The following is a 19,752-nucleotide window of genomic DNA, read 5'->3' as shown; positions in this document are numbered from 1 at the left end:
AAACAAATTTTTAAAAAATTGCAGAAAAGCTTTATTAATAATCGATCAGCGCAAGATTTATTTATTTCAAAATCAAGAAAAAAAAACTTAATAGAATATTATAAAAACTGTTGAAAATGACCACCATTACTTATAATACATTTATCTTAAGTCAACTTGGCACTGATTATAAACTAACTGCCACTTTAAACGTCAGTAAAAAATAATATAAATATTATTTTTTATATCAATGAAAAAACCAATTTGAGCCATATTTGAAATATTAAAGAAAAACTTTTTTTTTTATTTTAACACTCTGTATTTTGAGACCGAAGCATTTGCGAACATTTGTTTATTAGATATATTCCGCTTGAAATGCGTACAGGATTACGTCCTTAAATTTTCTATACATAGTTAGGAAACACCCTGTATATATAAATGCTCAGATACTTCCAGTTGATTTTTGCTCATTTGAACTAAATCTGCTACGCCTCTGGACGTTTATTTCCAAATTTTTTCTGACTATGAGAGATTTTGAAAAACTCTATGCGCCCTCAAAATTTAATAGACATGACAATTTGTTCTGTCTAGAAACGATTGTTTAAAATTCAAAGTCACATAAATATCTTAGAATAAAAAATGTTTGTGCGGATAATTAAATATATGAAGAGAGTTTTAGTTTTCCGCAGAATTCTGTTCGAGTAGAAAGGGTGAAACTTTCAAATTTAATATAAATGGGTGGCGTAGCTTTTAACTCTGAGAGTAGTTTTGATGTCTACACATATTTACTCTTTAACTTGTCTCTGTTTATTCCCGAATGAAACTGTTGCACTAGAGAGGAAATTATTATCGATGCGATAACTTGACTAAACTCAGCAGTGTGGGGAGTTCAAATACCTGTTCTAAATCCATCATCCACGCCAAGACTGGAAATTCTATCTTTCTTGTCTTTTTTGTTTATTTAGTGTTTCCACTTTTTTGTTCTTGCAGTTCCTGTTTGTCGTATATATCTTTCACCTCCAATCTGTCATAAAAATCGGCTCGTTAAATCATCTGTTTAAAGCCGACCCGGTATATTTTCTGACCGAAGGCGGGCCTTCAACAAATTCAATTTATTACCAGCTGCCGATGCTCCAACCAAAGTCATATTAATCATACATTCTGGTGATAAATTTTGTCGCTCTGGAAGATTCTAGCTCAGTGAGCATTTTCGAATTAAAAACCGGGATTTATGGTGGATGGTGGTTTGATTTTGCGGTGTGAATTACGTGTAAGCTGAAAAATAGAGGGGCATTTGTCCCGGGCTTTTGCAGGCTGCAAATTGCTAATTTTATTGTGAGCTGAGAGGAAAAGGGCAATAATTCATCGTATTGCGTTGATACGTCATAAGCCTGTTAATACACACACTTTAATTATTGAATTTATTAAAACTGACCAGGTTGTTTATTCGAGTTATTAGTTATTTACAATATTGTCACAGTGTAAATAGTGGTAATATCCGGGCCTCAGGGGAAATCATATGTAACTTTCGGTCACCACAAAATATAACTATTTATGAAAAACTGATAAAATTTTATGGAATGAATTTCTGACTTGAAAATAGCACGATTTAAAATTGGAATAAATTTACCATATTATGTTATTTGCAGTGTAGCTCAAAAAAATTGCATATATCTCATTGCATATGTGTGTTGAAATTTTCAGAAGATATTTGAAGTCTTAAATGATTGTGAAATGAAAAAATAATTACCATTTTTATATACTTAGGTGGAAAAGTAATTGCTGGTATTTTTGAGTAGTCACGTAATTCCCAGTAAGTCCTCAGGATTTCCAAAGTTCCCTAAATTTCAAGTTAGAAAGTACTCTATAACAAAGGGATTTTCTTTCTTCCTAGAGATCTTTAAAGCTATCAGCCTTATGAGTTTCTAAAAGAATTGACCTTTTTCCACTCTTATATATTTTTTGTAATTTTCCCACAAATTCTTCTTTTTATTTCCTATAAATTTTTTAACTTTTTGTGGTTTTTAATATCCTGGAAGTGATAATGCAAATGTGATCTTTACATATACATGTTGATTTCTTAGATTTTGCGAGTACTCAGTGAATTTTAAGCGCATTTTTGAATTGCTTTTTAGATCTATAAGGACAATTCTTAATATCAATAAAAAGTAACTGTTTTAGATGAATGTATAAACATGAATGAACTCCTAATCATATTAGGAACTGATGTAAATTTTTATGCTTTGAAGATCTAGAAAAATATTCTAGAGAAAAATATTTTCCATAGATAATAAGAATAAAAACCAAATACGATTTCCTATAAGACGCTGAGATATTTACTATAAAATACTTACAGAGATATAGAAGAATTCACATCCTGGGATTCAATATTTTATCAAAATCTTGAAGAGCCCTGGATCATAATCCTCGCAAAACCTTCTTCAAGGATTATGATTCACACAGTTTCTTCTTCCTATCGATGTTTTCCCGCCATTTTCCCAAGATCATTCTTATGAAAACATTAAAACTTATGAGCTGAAAACATTACGTTCATCATCTCCATATAACGTAACCCAAATTATGCTTTGCTGTATGCCTGAAAATTGACTCTCGAAAATAATTAGATGCGAATAATTTAAAAACGACACCCCATAGACCCATCAATATGACTCCATTCACATCTAAAAAGCCATTAAAAGTTGCAGTAGGTAACATACAGAATTTTCCACTTAATGAATCTGAGAAAAATATGGAAAATATGTTGGAATCTCGTTGTGAAATTAATTTTGCATATTAAAAATGAAAAGAAAACCTAATGATACGAAAAACTATCTAATTAATTTTCCAACAAGTAAAGTAAAATTTCCTTCCTTAAAATAGAGAAAATCAGAGGCATCCACGCCGAAGGAAATATGCGAATAAAAGCCCGTAATTTCATTTTGTGGGAAGCAATTCTTCCAGACCATCCGCTAATGGATTGGATTGGCGAATAAACTACTTAACCCAGTTTCTACCTGGATTTCGCCCGTGTTTTCAACAATTTTCAAGAAAGTTTGCGCTAAATTGCTAATTTTAGATTCTGTTTAGAATCAAAAGAAATTCTCAAGTTTAGGTACGAGATCTTTTAAACTTACTTCTAGAACTTCCAAGTAATGCTAAGTGAAGTGTTTTTTTTTTCTTCAAGGGGGGTACTACATCATCGAAAGAAAGACTTTAAAGCTGCAAATCGTAGTGCTCAATACAAATTGGATGAAGCGGCCAGACGAAAATGACGAAGATGCTCGAAGACAATGGGACTGGCTGGATAAAGTACTGGAGAAGTTCAAGAAGAATGGCGAAATGGTAAGTGAATGTTTTGGTCACCCTATGGGAAATTTGGAAATGATATATGAAGTTGCCTGACCAAATTACTAGTAAATCATTACGTATGTAGCGAACACCTTGTTCTTAGTTTGGTAATCATTAAGATAGCGATGATTCTGATAATGACGGTCTTGATTCAGTTCATTAGACTTAAGAGCTATGAAATGGAATGACAGCAAAATATATGCAGCCGTTTTCCGTTGCTGAAACTCCTTTTCCTTAAATCGAAATGTAAAGTTTCGTGTTTTGAAGATTTTACAAAGAAATATAGCACACTTCAAGTTTTGATTAAATTATTTCTTCTTCAAATCCGATAAAAACATAACAGAATTTCAACACAAAACACAGGTAATACCTAATTTTTTCACATTTTGGTTTGTTCACATGAAAACTCTCATCAGCATAGACAAAATAAGACATAACATCTGCGCAGTCCGGGTTTGTAGCAGGCACCTCCTAAAAGTGGAAATTTTATGCATCTATAAATTTTTCTTCACTTCCGGGCCGCCTTTTCGTTAAACAGCGCGACAAAATCGAGTAGAGATCTACAAAAATAATATCAAACTGGTGGCAAAAAGTTTACGAGAGCGAATATACCTTAGTACTACAGGAAATCCCTTATGTAATGAAAAATCTTCAACTTTTTTTCTTCGAATCGAAGTTAAAGCAGTTAAAACAATTTTTAAAAGCAAATGTATTACTGTAAACAATCGATGAAGAAAACTCATTATTATGTAGTGGAACGCATTGTAATATCTGTTAAAAGACAGTCAATATGGCCTCAAATTCAAATATCCGAGATTTTGCCAACTTGCAAATTTTCATTTTTCACCAATTTATGCCCCGACCTGGGTGATAGCTTCCAGTGGATAAAGATAGTCCAAAATGTGATTTTCCAGCGCTGCCATGTAAAAGTCAAAGTGTTTCAAATAAGGGATCTTTTCTGACTAGAAGCGAGCTGTACAAATAAAAAAATTTTGCATGTTTCGGGAGCTTCTAACAATTTTTCTCTTAAACCGATTTTAATTTCCAACTGTTCTGTAGGTCCCAAACTTCTTTTCACGCCCAGACTTTCATCCGAATTAATGGATATTTGCAATATGTATCGTTTGAAATGTTATCTGCTCCCGCTTCGCTCATCGGATGAGCTTCCCATGAATATTATAATAAAGTCCAACCATTTCTCTTTCAAATGAGCCCCCGCAACATCTCGAGGCCAACACAGAACGGAAGTTATGGGTAGTATGAACCGTATATAGAAACCAAAAAATTTACAACTACATTTACAATATTCGATCGAAGAAATGTGGAGATAGCTATTGGTCGCGTTTTGTTGTTTAAAATGCGTTCTTATTAGTCAACTTCAGTCCTCAATATCATTGAATTTTTCTCTCTCAGCATATAAGCTCAATCCAGGATTCATTCAAGAACATTGATGATTTCAGCTTAAAAAAATGAATTTAAAAACATTTTTCAGTCAGTTTTAAAAATAGCCCCAATGCAAATTAAATTAATTAAATAGTTGGAGCTTTTATTTCTATTTCAGACTGAATTTTTTGATAACTTTTTCCCGCATTGTTAAATTTTTCAAAGGGCCAGAGCAAATTTTCATTCTCGTTATAAATTTTGTTGTATCCTTTGGAAAATTCCTGGGGTATTCCGAATCACATCAAAAGCATTGAAAATTCTTTCAGTTAATTCTTCAACATTTATTACTGGTGTCGTGTACACTAAACCTTTCACATGACCCCAAAGAAAATAATCCAGGGGGGTCAAATCAGGGAAACGAGGAAGCCATGCCACTGGACCAAACCGACCTATCCAACGTCTACCATAAACCTCATTAAGATGATCTGTTACTGCTCTGGAAGAATGAACTGGAGGACCATCATGCCGATACCATATTTTGCTACGTATTAGTGGCATATCCTCCAAAAGCTCTGGTAAATTATCACATAAAATTTGCAAATATCTGAATTTAAATGATCTGGTAGTACAATAGGACCTAGTAAATAATCACCTACTATTCCAGCCCAAATATTGACTAAAAAGCGGTGCTAGTGGTTTTCAGTGTGCGTCAGATGATGATTTTCTTCGTCCCAAACGTGGCTATTGTGGATGTTGAAATATCCGTCGCTAGTAAATTGCGCTTCATCGCTAAATAGTATCAAATTGGCAAAATTTTGATTTCTTGCAATGCGCCGAATGTACCAATGACAAAAATTAATTCGCTTCGGGTAATCATCAGGGATCAGTGCATGCACCCTTTGTGGATGATATGGATGTAAGAATTGTTCGTTCAAAGTTCTCCAAACTGTCGAATTTGAAACTTTCAATTCATTAGCAATTGCCCGAGTACTCGTGGATGATTGATTTTCAATTCTTTGGAGGATGTCCCTTTCTACTTGTCCAGAACGTACTTTTCTTGGTACACCAGCATCATGCCTATTAAGCAACAATGTACCACTTTCACGCAAGCGTATAACAATTGCTGGAAATTTTGCCCTACTTGAATCGTCGAGTCGTCGAGTAGGAAATCTTTCTTGATAAATTCTTTTGGCTTCTCTTGCGTTACATTGAGTTTCACCATAAATAAGCACCATATCAGTCAACTCCGGAAAAGTGTACTCCATTTTAAAGTAGCTTCTAACGCACAATGATTTGTTACGTGTCAAAAAGTATAACTTCAAATGTTATGAAACAAAATTTAATAACACTAGCTTTTACGATTTTAAATTTAAATTGAATTTGACTTTTTCAAAACTGATATTCGACTCTATTATTACACAATAAATTTTACACGCATTGCAAACCATTAGTACTACTGTCAGTGAATTGACAGTTTATAATCATGTCATGAATGTATTTTCTTTGGGGTCATGTGAAGGGTTTAGTGTACACACCAGTAATAAATGTTGAAGAATTAACTGAAAGAATTTTCAATGCTTTTGATGTGATTCAGAATACCCCAGGAATTTTCCAAAGGATACAACAAAACTTGTTACGACGGTGCAATTTATGTATTGACCAACGCGGTCATCACTTTGAACATTTATTGTAATATTAGTGTTTATTTCATTGCAATTAAATAGTATTAAAAGCAATGATAGAAAAACCTCAGACTTTCTTTAAAAGAGCGTTTAAAGTCGATATAACAATAATTGTCATTTTCCTGGACAACCGTTCACTTTAGGGTATTTTACTAAGAGTAACTTTTTTATGCAGAATTGACTGTTCCTTAATATTCTTGAACTCTTTTATCGATAAATCTAAATTTAAAAAAATGTTGGATGAAAATATGTAATGATACACGTATAACTAACGTCCTCTATAGTGTACAAAATTTTAATTATGCCCATCAAATTTATCGGATTACGAAACAAAGATACACCAATTTTCATAACAATAGACCCAGTAGTTTTAAAATAAACTAAAAAAAAAAGAAAAAAAACTAGGATTTTAATACCCTGAATCTCAAAAATAACGGGTCTTAAGACAATCTTTTATTAAGTAAACTATATTTATTTTTCGATAATCTGTTACCTCTGTCGATTTGTCACCATAATTCTGAAACACCCTGTATATATATGTATGTAGGATCGCGTTTCTTGTAGATAGGGGCTACTTCAGACTCTTGTAGATAGGTGTTACTTTTAAGTACTTTTTACGCACTCCCCCTTTTTTGGTATAATTCCAAAAATTTTGGGATGCAATTATTTTTTCACTTAAAACTAAACTTTTTTACAGTGATTACCAATAGTTCGATACAATTTTTATGATAACAAAATTGACCGTCAAAGATCACGAATCGACCCGACTGAACACTCACCTTCAACCACTATTCAATAATTGAATCAGTTTCGCAGATCAACTGAAACTAGAAATGGTTTTAATTCTTATTGGAATTCAATATTATTGAGCAACACCGTGGATCAAACGTTCATATTTATCTACTTCATGTCAATGGTCTAGGTTTAAAGATGTCGATCAACGAAGTTGACCAACATCTTTGATGAATGAAGTAATAAGAACTCGTCTTTAGGCAATAATAGACAATGCAGAGCAGATTTACGGAAGAGTTTGCCAAATTGCGGCAAAGCAGGTTTTTTAATGTTCCTAAATTATTAAAATGTTTAAACGAAAGTTTGTATGATAACATAAGGTTCCATGGACTCATTCGCTGGATAGAGAACTTAGAATAAGGTTAATACAATGATAGAGAAAAATTAATAAAATAAATATAATATATAAAAATAAACAAATTCTTTTTAGTCATCACTTGTTTATATTGAACACTATCAGTATCGAGCAGCAAATTTTATTTATGTTCCGTGTGAACCCTGAGCGTTTAGAACTGATTGTACAGTTCGGTTCAGAAAATTGAGTAATCGCTTTAATAATAATCAATCTGTTAATCGCTGCTATTTCATGCAAAATTTTTAATCTGTTTCCAAAAATTAAATTGCCAAAATTTAGTGAAATTTGTTGCTTTCGGTTCACATATAAATAGGGATCGCCAGAGCGAATTCAGCTACATTTAACAACGAATGGCATAGGAATGCAAAAAATAATGTTCTTTCACTTTTACTGAAACGAGTGAAATATCCGGGGCTAATAGTAACTCAGGTAAGTTGGCATACTCCTCAGAAACTTAACAGGTGAATGCAAACAGAATTCAAGATTAGATACGAGACTTTATAAACTGCGATATAATTGACACAATTTATTTTATTGTACATTTTCGCTCAAACAACAATTAACAACTTAATTAATGCCAGTCATATATATTTTCAGACAGGTATTTTGCTAAATTAGTTATTAGGGGAAATTAGTGTAAAATTCGTTATAACTCAGTAAGCATGCAGCTAATTTAATTAACAGTCCATTTATATGGGAATGTAATTCCTACTATTCGTTTCGTATTTTTAATCTGTTTACTTCATATTAACAGAATGCATAATTATTCATGACGAGAAGTTACTTTTAATTTCGAAATTTGCATTGGAAATTTAATCGAAAATTAGATCGTTTTAATTCGTTTTGAATCTTTAAATCACAATTTACCAGGGTACCAAGTCTGAATGACGCAACTATAGAGAAAGTAGCATTTTTAGGCTTTATTCGTTTTAGCAGCTATAAGTGCAATTGATGTGATTGATTTTGTGGCGTTATACCCTATCTTTTAGGTGTACTAAGTTCCCATATTCTCAACCTAAATCTGCAAACGCAGCATTTTCATGGAAACGGTAAATTTCTGTTAAATCGCTGAAATAGTTATTTACATAACGAGGAGAAAAATAACTCTTACCGCTCGAGCGTGAAATGTTGCGCACGAGCGGCAGGCGAGAGCCGCAATAACCCGAGTGTGTTAACACCTCTGGGTCTTTCTCATAAGAGTAGCGTCAAGAATCGCGACTTTGGAAGGTTGAAAAGTCCCCTTGAACGCACATTTTCAGTCGTCTGAAAGCATTTTTTTATCACCAAATCTAGCTGATATTTTATCCATTTGTCATTTTTTTATGTTTATTCATTACTTATTTTCAAACTAAAAATATCTGCTCTATAATTAAGTAATCGCATTTAATAGTATAATTTTTTTTAAAGCTTAATAACTCGAAAACACAGCAATATCGAATCCGACCTCTGGTCATAGCACGGTAGAATATTTCATCACTAGGTTGGTCGTTCAGAATAACGCTCTGCAAACATTGACATAGAAAGATATTAAAATCAAATTTATATTATGATATTGAACCAAAATTGCTGGTAATCCAATAAAATGACCCAAACGAGTGCGTTTTAATTGAAGATTTACCAACAGTATTTAATAAACGTGTTGAAACTCGTGGACCGAATATTGACGAAAATGTTCGAGGTTTCCGGATTTATTTAATTTCGTGGTAATTTGATTACTCCTGCGGCACAATTTTAAACAAAAATTTTATCAAATCCCGGATTTTCGGGCATGTAAATCAAGCCTAAGGATTTAGCGATTGAAGCCGAAATTATTATTTTGTTTGCACCCCAGAGGGAGGGTTAAATGAATATAAACATATAAAACAGGGGTTTCGGCCAACATGAAAGCTTAGTCAATGTTTGGGTTTTACAAGTTTCTGCGAGGTTATCAAAAGTTTTAAAGCCAAATTATTCAAAATCACTATTATTGCTAATAGCGGCAGGCTTTAAAACGTAAGTACTCAATCGCGTGCTGTGGGGCAATAAGATTCGAACGAATTTCATTATGTCAATGATAATAAAGAAATGAATAGCTGGAGAAATTTACAGAACAATTTCTGTTAATTTAGAATATTCAACAAAGAGAAATATCCGACAAAGTTTGTAGTTCACATGTTTGATGGATGACCCATCTATTTTATTTCAATCTTTTTACCAGTTTTCATCTGGAAATTTAATTTTAAATCTTTCCGCTGCCACTTTAATCCTTTTTGAAAAGAACTTTTTTAGTAAAGAAACAAAATTTAACCGTTGCCTCTATTTGATCTTGTTTTACCACATTATTCATTCGTATTTTTAATTTGGTTTTCTTAGAAATTCTTAGTTTTCTGCAATTTTGGGATTTCTTGTTTCACAAAGTTGGCCGAGAAAAGACTAAATTCAATATTGCTTTCATAAGAAAAAAAATTCTCTATTGTGTCTTGTGTTAAATGGCTTCTTATTAGTGTATTATATTATACACATTAACATTCGAATTAATTACAATATTCTTCCGCTCATTGCGGGTATTGACCACGAATCTTCAAGACATAATAATTTTAGATTTAACGAAAATGAAAGTATGTCAGTCGATAAATAAGGCAATTTAATCTATTTTAAAGGGAGAACGTTCCAATTCGGAAATGCCAAAAAAGCGTGAGGGATAAATAATTTAATGTCCAATTCGAATTCAGGAGATTAACTGAAGACCCCGTAACGTCGTTACACTTAAAATTTGTATCTGCTATAAAGTACCACAGCTGAATAATTCAAAATAATTACCATATTCAATAACGTTATATTTATTCAAGCATTCTGAGCACTTACAAACTCACTATCTTATCGCAAATTGCCATTATACGTTTGGTTAGAGTGCTTAGAAATGCATTTCAGTTCGAGAATATGGTACTTTATTGTATTGATTTTCTAAATGATTATTTTAGGTATAAAAAATGTATTTAAATTTCCTAACAACTAACAATCTAAACAAGCATGATTTACTAACGAGGAAGGATGTCTCGTGGGAATGAAAGTACGCGTCAAACAAAAACAGCTTATCCCATTTTATTAATTGCTGGTAATCTGTTTTAAATGGCTTAACTGGAGATTTTCAAATTAGGATGGTAATTGCGTGAGAGGGTGGGAAGATCTCTCATTGGGAACAGTTGGACTAAAATTAGTTATATTTAATTTAAACAACTAAGGATTAAGATCGTGCATAAAATAACTCGATAAATAATGAAGTTTTTTGTTACAATGTTCGTAAAATTATCGACCATTTTTTTAAAAATAAACAGTCGTCGATACATATATATATATATATATATATATATGTATGTATATACAAGGTGCCCCACGAATATGGACTTCTACCCGTATCTTGAAAACTATGACTAGGAAAAAGTTGAAACTTTGGTGTCATACTAAAGTGGATGTGATCTATTGATTAAAAATGTTTTCATGAAAATATCACTTCCGGTTATACAGGAAATGAATGTCAACTCGCTTATTTTAAATAGAATACCCTGTATATTATATCAAATTTCGATTCTGTCGAACATTGTGAACATTTTTCATGTATAATGTTCTATACCTAATTTTTACGGTTTTCGAGATATTTAGATGTTCCAAAAAAAAATCAGTTGTAGCCATTAATGTACTTTCTAATAATTCGAAAATGACTAAGTATTTTACAATGAAATTTTGCGTTATTGTGCAAAATGCTTTACAGCTCTTAAATCAGTGAGTTAAATCAAGCTTTTTCATACAGGGTATTCAAAAAAGTAGCTCAAAATTATCATTCACAATTTGTAAAAAACTCTCATTTTTTAATTAGGAACCCTCTATTTTTTCAATGAATACATATTCAACACCAAAAATAAGTACTACTTTCAATTCAATTGTGTATACCTAAATCTAGTCGTTTTCATTTTATTTCAAAAAACACTTTTCAATGTTCAGTACTCAACAACTCAACAAACAAATTTATTTTAAATAACGTCAAGAATTACTAAGGTGGGACTGCTCGCCAGAATTTTAGTACGGCCGTAAATTATACAAACGGAAATTATCTCAATATATTTATTATTTATGGTGAATGTAACAAAGTATTAACCAGTACATGTCACACATTGGTAAGCACTAGCATTATTATAGCCTTGTACCAGAAAGGTCATGTCATAAACCCCTAATGTTTATGACATGACCTTTCCGGACACCCTGTATACGAATGTAATAGTTTCTAAACATTCCCTTTAAAGTACTAATTTCAATACTACTATTACAGAATACAAATCAAAAATTTACAGACTTCCAGAATTAAAAACCTTCAATTCCAAATTTATAATTAGATCATTGAATAATTGTACTGGATTGCGCCGTTCTCCAGATATATTTAAAAAGTGGATTTATTCATATGTAAAATTCGAGATTATGTAAAAATTTAAATATGATTTTATATGTATGATTGAAAAGGTAAAACCTATGGACATTGTCGCGAGATGGTCAGTCTGGCATGGTTCGACTTTCCAAAGTTAGACTTCAAAATTTAGTGCTTAAAAACAGATTTTACTTTAGAAATGCTCCGACTCTGTTTGTTATTTAAAATCCGTTTAAGAACTGGAATTAGCGAGAATACCGTGCATGGCGACTCATAAAAAATCGCTCTCTCATATCCCCTATTCTCAATACTTTTTACTTCATGGTTCCGAATTTCAATAATTAATTATCAGGTTGGAAATCATTATTCATACAATTTCAATTTATACCTAATGACTCTTAGCTGCCACGAACCAGCTAATACTTAATAAGAGCTTTAAATTAAATGACAGTTTTTCTCTTTCTTTTAATTATTAATATTCTAATTTACTGTCTAATTTTAATTTTGTCCCAATGGAAAAGGAGGGTTTTCTGCCGAGTATTTACCTAAGTGGAGTTTGCACTCATTCCTAAATTAATTCTGTGAAAAAACAATATTTAATTTTAATTATTCGCGAAATTTATTCTGGAGGCTTTTGCTTCAAAGGGAACAATGCTGAACGGGAATGTATGGTGGACATACAACATAAAATGTGAATTGAAAATAACGGACGGTTATTAAAAAATGCCTTGCAGTAGGCAGTGAACCATAAATTGAGGACGTTGATTAGACTATATTGCCATTTACCATCAACTAGCTAACTGACAAGCTGATAAAAGATTAATTATTTATCCAAGACATGCCTCTGATATATTTGAGGTTTTTCAATGATGGCACTGTAAAATCCATGCAAGAATCATATCTCAGCCTGTCCAAGAAAATTGCCTTCTATAAAACCGGAAAGTAAAATAGCTATGTAAGTAAATGAGCTACATTTATTCTCTGGGAAAATTTTCTTCCTAGATTAGTACCGTTCAATGAATAATTTGGATAGGGATGATGGAGAGGAACAGCCATATATTTTAATGAGATTTCATTCACCACCTATTTTACACTAAAAATCAGGTATTTTATTATTAAGTAACAATTTTAATCACAGCAACAGACTCCGACAGAAATTTCATTGCGATAAAATTCTCAAAAATGTCAAAAATTCTGCAGAGGTGTCAGAAATATATAACATTTGGTGCTTGAAATTAATCTCCTCGTGCATCGAAATTCTAGATAATTTTAGACTATATTCTAGAACATGCATTCATAAAATCTGGATCAGAAAACGCACTCCTGGGTTACGCGCACTACCGCTTTCTTCATCCCAAATTGCAATCTCGTATATTTTCTTATAAGAAGTGAATTCGAAATTATCGATTAATTTTATTACATCTGATAAGTAACCCTTCCTTTCAATTAGAAAATTCTGCACAATATTTTTTATTCCAGGTGTACCTTGTTGGTCACATTCCTCCAGGATCGGACGAAAGACAGAAATCTACATCTACTCCTGTGCACGCAATGTATAGGGATCATCATAATAAACGATACTTAGCAATAGTCAGGAAATTCCATTCAATAATCGTTGGTCAGTTTTTCGGTCACCTCCACTCAGACACTTTTCGTGTGATGTATGCTGAAAACGGTAAGTACCTGCAATATAACATTTTTAATATTCAATATTAAATGTATCTCCCACTATAAATTACGGATTAAGCTCTTTAATTAAAGCCCTTCTGTACGAGTGGCTAATTTGCAGAATTTAAATTGCAATTATCTCAAAACCGAATGCAAACAGAAACGCGGGACAACTCTTAAATTTTCCAGCGTTAAACGAATAGCAAACAGTCATAAAATAAAACTCAGTTTAATGTTCTATTCATAAATAAAACTCGTGTAGAAAGGGCGACAATTTTTCGTTACACCGGGCTCGGAAAACTAGCACCATCAAAAGGGAGTTTAAAGCTATCGTAGTAACACAGAACCGGGTCAGGTTTCTACTTTTTTAGGGTGGGAATTCAGATAATTTAACCATTATACAGGATGACCCAACTTTAAACGGCATAATTGAAAATTTAGATTCTTCTGATAAAATTAAGTATATTTTGTTCTATAAACTTTTTTTTGGTTCTTCCTCCTTTTCAAGATATTGACAATCAAAGATTTTTAACTCTTCACATGTTTTCAAACCCTTATACTAAAATTTCTCAAGAACCAAACCCAGTAGGGAAGTTCTGATTGCACGTTCTGAAAGACACTTAAATTCCTTCTTTCAGCATGTTAAACACAGCACTTAGCATTTCTGCTATCCATTTTTAAACGCATTTAAACAAGGACAATAATTTTTTCAATTATACACTTTTATTTCAAAACGCTGTAGATAAGCGTCAGAAAAATTTTAGAATTTGTCCTTTTCTGGAAAACTTGTTTATCATGAGTATCTTCGATTGGTTGCTAGAAAATCATTTGAAACAATTTGTTATTAAATTAAATTATTAAATTAATCCCGAGGAAACGCTCATTGGATGGGTGTCCTGTTCATCACAGCCGACTTGTCCAAGACTGGTTGACTATCAACTATCCTTTGCCCTGGATTAGAAGAAATGAACCAGTACCTTTTGCCTCCTAGGTCGTCAGATCTCATACCACTTGACTTTTTTTTGTGGGAAACTTTAAAGGAGATGGTTTACAGAGATCCTCCTAAATCAAGAGAAGAACTAATTGCATCAATCCATGCTTCTTCTCAACTAATAAAACAAGGTGCAATAGCAAATGCAACATGTTCTGTGCTTCGAAGATGTCGAAGTTGCCTAGCACAAAATGGAAGCTATTTAGAAGCGATTCCTCGGGGTTAATTTAATAATTTAATTTAATAAAGAATTTAATAACAAATTGTTTCAAATGATTTTCTGGCAACCAATGGAAGATATTCATGATAAACAGGTTTTCCAGAAAAGGACAAATTCTAAAGTTTTTCTGACGCTTATCTATAGCGTTTTGAAATACAAGTGAATATTTGAAAAAAATATTATGTACTTATTTAAATGCATCTAAAAATGGATAGCAGTAATGCTAAGTGCAGTGTTTAACATGCTGAAAGAAGGAATTTAAGCGTCTTTCAGAACGTGCAATCAGGACTTCCCTACTAGGTTGGTTTTTTGAAAAATTTTAGTATAAGGCTTTGAAAACATGTGAAGGGTTAAAAATCTTTGATTGTCAATATCTTGAAAAGGAAGAAAAACCGAAAAAAGTTTATAGAACAAAATATGCTTAATTTTATCAAAATAATCTAAATGTTCGATTATATCGTTTAAAGTTGGGCTACCCTGTATATTTGTAGCGAAATGGGAATAATCTTGTTGAAACACTAATATTTTGTGAATAATCTATTGTATAGAGCGATGAGGACTAGGAGTTTTAACATTTAAAATAAAAATATAATTCGAATTTTCGAGCTTAAATACATGATCATTTGATTTACCTCTTAATCTCTTACCCTCTTTGAAATTCTGGAGACAATATGAAGCCATATTTCACATTTTTGTTAGGTATATAATATGCAATAATTATTATATTACTTTTGTTGAATTCATCACAATAAACTCGTTTCTCGCCCATTATAAGTAGTGTTTTTTAAGTTCGGTGGACAATCATTTCATGTTATCATGGTCGATATTTGTTACAACTGAATATTGTATCTGTAAATTAATTTCATGGAATATAAGTTAGTTTGTGGTTCTCTGATAAAATCAAGAAATTATTAAGAAGTCTTCTTGATAATAACCTATAAAAGTGTCTGGTGTAACCATTCCCTCTTCTTCTCATCTGTCAAAAAATATAGTTAAGGCCATAGTAGATATATTATTGCTTAGATGTCAAAATCCTATTTAGGTTTTTATTCTATTTTATATTTTTGACAATGTTTTCTCTTTTTGAGCTTCTTTTTCACCTTATCACTTCAATTTCTTTGATTTGATCGTTTTTTGGGGGGTTTGTACATATTTTAAAGGATCTACTAATCCCACAGGATTTTTTAATTTTCTAGAAATGTATTTGGAACTCATCCTCTACAATTATCTAAATGAATTGAAATCTATAATAACAACTACTCTTTTGAAAAAACACTTCCTGCCCCACAAAATTTCAACATTACTTCAAAGAATTTTATAGAAAATCGTGTCAACGAATTTCAAAGTGATGTAAAACATTTTGGGACTAAAAGGAATCTACATATTTTTCTAATATCTTCCAACTAATACGAAGGGTTTGTTCGGAAGATCATTTCCAGAGAATCTCGGAAGTGCAAAAGTGTTTTCCTATGAAATCTTAAAAGGTCGTTCCAAAACAGATTTTCCTATTGTTTTTTAATTTTTTTTTTGGTTTTCATAGGCTTTAAGATTAATATTAATTTATCCTTTTACCTTTTGTTTTTCTTGTTCTCATAGGAATGAGTATTCTGAAGACAAAAGGTACAGATGTTTCCGATTTTTTATTTTCCTTATATTATTCTATATTGTCTTCATTAATTAAATGATTTCCTTCAAAAATTCGATTATGCTATTACTCTTTTTGCGAGGAAAATATTATCAACATCTCTTTCATTGATCAACTATTTCAAGTTAAATTTTGCACATCAAAGATTCATTGAATACAGTATGTTATTTTTAATTATATCATTCATCAAAATATTCCACATATTTTAATTATGTTATTTGACAACTCCTATCCCTAATCGCGCTGTTACCTATTGAAACAGCCTCTCTTGAACTTGGTTAATTAAGGCCCAAATCATTAAAGTGAGGTGAAATGTTACTGCAAGCGAATTTCCATAGAATGTTTAACGGGAGTCGAGGTATAGAGCAGAACTTAGTATTAATGTTAAAAGAACATTAATAGCTTAATACTGAAGCATATTGAAAAGATATGCTGACTTAAAAACTATTATATGAGCTTTTTTTATTCATTTTTTATGATCATATACTAAGATCAGTAACTCTCCTGTCTGATTTAAAAACGGCGTTTTTCTCGCATAATTCTAATCATTTGTTCTTTCTAACTTAAATTATATAAATACATATTATATTATATTATATTATATATATTATATTATACAGTATATTCATTCACCCTTCATAGAGAATAGAGTTGAGATTTTTCAAATAGTTGAAATGTGTTAACCGATAATTCTATACTTTAGAAGTAAAACTGCACAAATACTTCTTAATCCTCACCTGATAGAAGACAAATGCTAATCAAAAGAAGGTAGCATAATTCTGGGTAAACATATTATGAAGCGATACCGTAAACGATAAACATAGGGTCCGACGTTTTGAACGATTTTTGCCTCATACATTTTTATTTCTACTGCCTGGAGATAATGAAATAGAAGGCGAAATTAGGGATAAAGTTGTTTAACATATTTATTGGGAACGGAAATTGAGATTTTCCTTCAGATTTGTACGGTTGATTGCTCCTTTTTCGGCTACCGAAATTACATTTCAAAGTTTCAGTGTTTGTCAAAATGTTTTAAATTTTATCATATCTGTTCTCTGATTGATAGGCAATTGTAATTTCTTTGTTGCAAACATAAAGCTACTTATTTAAATACAGCAGAAGCAATTTTGCTTAAATTTATTGTTTATAACAGGTGAATGTTTTTGGATTCAATACCATTGCCTTGAGTACTGTAATGGCCAATTAAGTTTAAAATTACTATTCTATCTAATCATGGGCGATACTCTGCTGTAACTAAATATTGTAGCTGTAATTTAACTTAATATAATATGGCTTATTAATTGCAGTTCTCTGTTAAGCTTTAGATAATTGAGAATGCCTTAGGAGTGGAGTATCTCAACTTACTTGGGAAAACAGTTAAAATATTCTGGATGTAATACCGATCGATCGAATGGGGTTCCATATCTTTTTACCATTTTTATGTTTATTTAGAGCCTGTTTTCTACAACTTTTTGCTTGATACACTTTGTTTGTAAGACTTTCTGTGGGAATCTTTAAAATGGCTAAGGGTATTACAGTTTCCACAAAGTTTTGGGGTTTTACTGAGGGCCTTTTACGAAGTTTCTTCAAATAAAAACATATTCAGTTCTCCCCCTTTCCCTAAAATTTTTTGAATTTTAAGTTATGGATTTTGAAATACATTACTTGAAGTTCTGGATTTAGGTAAACTTGGTTTTTAGCCATAATCTGCTGCTACTTTTCAACAACTTTTCTTCTATCCCCGCTATTTGCATTGTGTTTGAAGTGGACTTTAGCTCATAACATCAATTAAACTTCAACGCAACAGGATAGCATTCTCCGTTGATATAAATCGATATGATCTCTATATGTGACAAAGATATGAACACAAATAGACATATATTCACTAAATTCCTACTATTGCTGGTTCTTTCAACAATGCATTAATCCTAACGGCACAATTTTAATCCAAGTGCGGACGGATCCAAACAGATCTACCAATATACTCAACGCATATGCAGATATTATCACAACAAGCCTGGTAATCGAATGTTAATTAAAATCAAACACCACATAGAGAGTCATCTAATTATCGAATGACCCATAACTAATTATTTGCATATTTGTTTACCCACTCGACTGTCCGTATTCGGACATTAATTGTTATTTTGTAATGATAAGATTTATGTCGATTCAGGGGATAATTGATTGTTTCAAAAAGATTTGGGAGTGAACTTTTGAAATTAATTTAACTCTTCAGAAATGGAATATGATCGGCGAATTTCCAATAAATTAGCTTTTCAATTACCCACGTACATCACCAAATAAACTTCAAGAAGACTCTGGGAATCAGTATTCCTCTTGGTTAAACCAAACGATTACAGCATTACAAGTCCCTTCTCGTCCATTACTACAAGTTTCCCTCTCAATTTCTCTCTTACTTATAACCTTAAACGCTACAATATACCCCCAACTAAATTCGGTGGTTTAACTAAGTTATATTGTTTCAATCTAGTTCACTGTAGTCAACTTGATTTAAATACTTCATACTTATTTTCACCATGAATGCCCCTGATTACTAATTAATTTGAAAATTGTGCTTACTTTGTCAAATGTGCTGTGATTTATTGTGATAAGTTAATTTGACGTGCTTGAATGCTCAAGATGGATTGTCCTTCGCAGATTATTAAGCAGTGAAGTTTGGAAGTTGAGAGGAATTATTATCAATAAGCATTGCGTATTTTCAAAACCAGAAAAAAATATTCAAGTACACTAAATTTTTTGCTGACCATTGGAATTTCGAAAACTGTATGAGATGCGAAGTTGTTTGGATTGGAGTAAATTTTGTACGCACATTTTTATGCTGAACAAAACTACAATTTAAAAAAAATTAAAATTCCGACTGACTTCGGAGGTATTCGAAAAATCTCGATAATTTTTTAAATATTATTTTTTGATTATAATTCTTGGTAAAAATTTGAACCAAGGGCATATATTCCAGGAATGTACAATAAAATATTGGGACTTATGCTTTTATGAAGTTATGAATATTTTATATAAGTTAATACTTTTACAGAAACTTGTCAGATCTGATTTTTTCAAGAAAATTACCCTCAAACAAATCCAAGTCAGGATCAACAACTAATAATAATAATAACAAGCCATAACTCAGACACGGGACATTTTTCGACCAAGGCTTACAATAACTCAACTTAGTGTTTTAGGTTCGCGAATGAACCTTGAACTTCTAGACGTGATTATGACTCCGCATATCTCAAAATATATCTGAAACCAGCCAGATCTTTGTAAATCAT

The 19,752-nt window shown here is 31.8% G+C and overlaps 1 protein-coding gene across 1 annotated transcript in view; it reads left to right on the top strand.

Moving 5' to 3' along the window:
• Positions 1-19,752, top strand: part of LOC136416779 (acid sphingomyelinase-like phosphodiesterase 3b) — a 145,674-nt gene that overhangs the window by 115,813 nt on the left and 10,109 nt on the right. The window contains exons 5-6 of the mRNA XM_066402138.1: positions 3,164-3,321; positions 13,415-13,610. Of these exons, the coding sequence (XP_066258235.1) occupies positions 3,164-3,321; positions 13,415-13,610 (354 nt within the window). The remainder of the gene's footprint in view (positions 1-3,163; positions 3,322-13,414; positions 13,611-19,752) is intronic.

This window comes from Euwallacea similis, chromosome 25 (genome assembly GCF_039881205.1).
Source record: "Euwallacea similis isolate ESF13 chromosome 25, ESF131.1, whole genome shotgun sequence".
Taxonomy (NCBI): domain Eukaryota; kingdom Metazoa; phylum Arthropoda; class Insecta; order Coleoptera; family Curculionidae; genus Euwallacea; species Euwallacea similis.
This window is presented reverse-complemented; position numbering and strand designations above follow the sequence as displayed.